The sequence below is a fragment of the Corapipo altera genome, unplaced genomic scaffold (genome assembly GCF_003945725.1).
Source record: "Corapipo altera isolate COAL_440 unplaced genomic scaffold, ASM394572v1 59978, whole genome shotgun sequence".
Lineage (NCBI taxonomy): Eukaryota > Metazoa > Chordata > Aves > Passeriformes > Pipridae > Corapipo > Corapipo altera.
The window spans coordinates 714-4095 of NW_020887449.1; the positions used below are offsets into that span (position 1 = coordinate 714).

The following is a 3382-nucleotide window of genomic DNA, read 5'->3' on the forward strand; positions in this document are numbered from 1 at the left end:
CCCAAAACAGGGCCCTGAAATGGGACCCCTCAAAATGGGACCCAAAACAGGGCCCTGAAATGGGACCCCTCAAAATGGGACCCTGAAAGGGCACCCTGAAACGAGACACCCCCCAAAATGTAGCCCCAAATTGAGACCCCCAAACTGAGACCCCTGAAACAGGGCCCTGAAATGAGACTCCCTGACGTGGGCCCCCAAATCGGGACCCCCCCAAACCGGGGGAGGTCTCAGGGTGTTGGGGTCCCTCGGGGGGGGGGTCACGGGGGGTCCCCCCCCCCCTTTTCCCCCCCCCAGCATCAAACGCAGCAACTGGGCCCCTGCCTGGGGGGGGGGGGGAGTTCACGGCCCCCCAGCAGCAGGCGAGGGTCTCCCACACCGACCTGGTCATCGGCTGCCTGGTGGACTTGGCCACGGGGCTCATGACCTTCACGGCCAACGGCAAGGAGATCAACACCTTCTTCCAGGTGAGACGGACCCCCCCTGATCCCTGGGGGGGGCCTGGGGGCTCCCCGTCCCTCCCCGGGGGTTCCCGCCCCTCCCTGGGGGTCTCAGCCCCTCCTGGGGGTCCCTGCCCCTCCCTGGGGGAGTCCCTGTCCTTCCCCGGGGGTCCCTGCCCCTCCCCGGGGGTCTCAGCCCCTCCCCGGGGATCTCAGCCCCTCCCTGGGGGTCCCCACCCCTCCCCAGGGGTCCCCACCCCTCCCCGGGGGTCTGAGCCCCCGCTGTGCCCGCCCAGGTGGAGCCCAACACGAAGCTGTTCCCGGCCGTGTTCGTGCTGCCCACCACCCAAAACGTGCTCCAGTTCGAGCTGGGCAAGCTCAAGGTCAGGGGGGACCCCCCACCCCTCGTCTGGGGGGGGCACAGGGGGCGGGAGGGGGGCTGGGGGGGGACTGGGGCACTGGGGAGCTGGTGGAGGGTCTGTATGGGGGGCTTGGGGGTCCACAGAGGGGTCTTGGGGTCTGCAGGAGGGACCAAGGAGGACCTGGAGCCCTGGGGGTGTCGGGGGTCTCTGGGGCGTTGTTTGGGGTCTCTGGGGGTCCTGGTGGCCATTGGGGTGACCCACAAGCCACGTGGCCCCGTGGGGGTGCTGGGGGTCTCTGGGGGGTTGTTTGGGGTCTGTGGGGGTCAGTGGGGTGACCCACAAGAGACACAGCCACATAGGGGTGTCGGGGGTCTCTGGGGGGTACCGGGGGTCTCTGGGGGGTTGTTTGGGGTCTGTGGGGGACCTGGTGGTCAGTGATGTGACCCACAAGCCACGTGGCCCTGTGGGGGTACCGGGGGTCTCCAGGGGGGTGCCAGGGGTCTCTGGGGGTCCCCAGGCCCCCCCTTACCCCCCCTGCCGTGCCCCCCCAGAACATCATGCCCATCTCGGCCGCCATGTTCAGCAGCGAGAGGCAGAACCCGTCCCCCCAGTGCCCCCCCCGGCTGGTGATCCAGCACCTGACCCCCGTCACCTGGAGCCGGATGCCCACCGAGTACCTGGGCGTGGAGAGCGCCCGGCTGGGCGAGCGCCAGGGCTGGGCCGTCGAGTGCTCCCAGCCCCTGCAGATGATGGCCCTGCACATCCCCGAGGAGGACAGGTCTGCCACCCACGGGGACACCCAGGGACCCACGGGGACCCACAGGGGCACCCAGGGATCCACAGGGATCCACAGGGACACCCAGGGATCCACAGGGACCCACAGGGATCCACAGGGACACCCAGGGATCCACAGGGACACCCAGGGACACCCAGGGATCCACAGGGACACCCAGGGACCCCTGGGGACCCACAGGGACACCCGGGGATCCACAGGGACACCCAGGGACCCACAGGGACACCCAGGGACCCCCGGGGACACCCAGGTCCCATCCCAGTAGTCCAATCACATCCCAGTAGTCCCCTCCCACCCCAGTGGTCCCACCCCAGGGGTCTCACCCCCTTTTCCCTCTCCCGTGTCCCCCCAGGTGCATCGACATCCTGGAGCTGTGGGAGCGGGAGGAGCTGCTGCAGTTCCAGTGCCACACTCTGCGCCTGTACTGCGCCGTGTGCGCGCTGGGCAACAACCGCGTGGCTCACGCGCTCTGCAGCCACGTGGACCAGGCCCAGCTGCTCTTCGCCATCGAGAGCCCGGAGCTGCCGGGGCCGCTGCGGGCCGGCTACTACGACCTGCTGCTGGCCATGCACCTGGAGGCCGCGCAGCGCGCCCGCGCCTCCATGAGCGCCGAGTTCATCGTGCCCATCACCGACGCCACGCGCGCCATCGCCCTGTTCCCGGGGGGGGGGGACCGGGTGCCGGGACCCCCGGGCGTGGGGCCCAGCGCCTGCCTGCGGCCCCAGCCCCACTTCTCGGAGCCCTGCTTCGTGCGGGCGGGCGGCGCCGGGCGGGCCCCGCTGAGCCCGGCCGTGCCCCTGGGCGAGCTGGGCGCCAAGGCCATGCGCATGCTGGCCGAGGCCGTGGCCGGGGGCGGCCCCCACGCCCGGGACCCCGTCGGGGGGAGCGTCGAGTTCCAGCTCGTGCCCGTCCTCAAGCTGGTGTCGGCCCTGCTGGCCGTGGGAGCCCTGGGGGACGACGACGTCAGGAGGGTCCTGGCCATGATCGACCCCCGCGTGTTCGGGGAGAGGGCGCGGGGAGGGGGCGAGGAGGAGGAGGAGGGGGAGGAGGAGGAGGGCAGGAGGAAGGCCATCGAGGCTGGGGAGGCGGAGGAGGAGGAGGAGGGAGAGAGGAGGAGGAGGAAGGCTATTGAGGCTGGAGAGCTGGAGGAAGGGGAGGAGGAGGAGGAAGAGGAGAGGAGGAGGAAGGCCATCGAGGCTGGAGAGCTGGAGGAGGAGGAGGAGGACGAGGAGAGGAGGAGGAAGGCCATCGAGGCCGGGGAGCTGCAGGAGAAGGAGGAAGAGGAGAAGGAGGAGGAGGAGGAAGGGCCAGAGGAGGGGCTGCTGCAGATGAAGCTGCCGGAGTCGGTCAAGCTGCAGGTGAGGAGGGGGCTGGGGGGGCACGGGAGTGGGGGTCCCTGTCCCCTCCCTGGGGTCCCTGTCCCCTCCCTTGGGTCCCTGTCCCCTCCCTGGGGTCCCTGTCCCCTGCCTGCAGTTCCTGTGCCCTGCTTGGGGTCCCTGTCCCCTCCCTGGGGTCCCTGTCCCCTCCCTTGCAGTGCCTTCTCCCTGTCCCACCCCTGTGTCCCCTCCCAGGGTCCCTGGTTCCCTGTTTCCACCTCCATCCCCCAGGGCCATCCCCCCCATCCCCATTGTGTCCCCAAATGTCCCCAGATGTGCCACCTGCTGCAGCACCTGTGCAAGCGGGAGCTGCAGCCCCGTGTCCCCAATGTCCCCAATGTCCCCGATGTCCTCTGATGTCCCCAATGTCCCCAAATGTCCCCAGATGTGCCACCTGCTGCAGCACCTGTGTGA

General features: G+C 69.9%; 1 protein-coding gene across 1 annotated transcript in view; it reads left to right on the forward strand.

The window, feature by feature from the left end:
* Positions 1 to 2576, forward strand: part of LOC113941622 (ryanodine receptor 1-like) — a 3224-nt gene extending 648 nt beyond the window's left edge. The window contains exons 2-6 of the mRNA XM_027632769.1: positions 295 to 464; positions 734 to 820; positions 1351 to 1577; positions 1945 to 2494; positions 2538 to 2576. Of these exons, the coding sequence (XP_027488570.1) occupies positions 420 to 464; positions 734 to 820; positions 1351 to 1577; positions 1945 to 2494; positions 2538 to 2576 (948 nt within the window). The 5' untranslated portion in view covers positions 295 to 419. The remainder of the gene's footprint in view (positions 1 to 294; positions 465 to 733; positions 821 to 1350; positions 1578 to 1944; positions 2495 to 2537) is intronic.
* Positions 2577 to 3382: the final 806 nt, after the last annotated feature.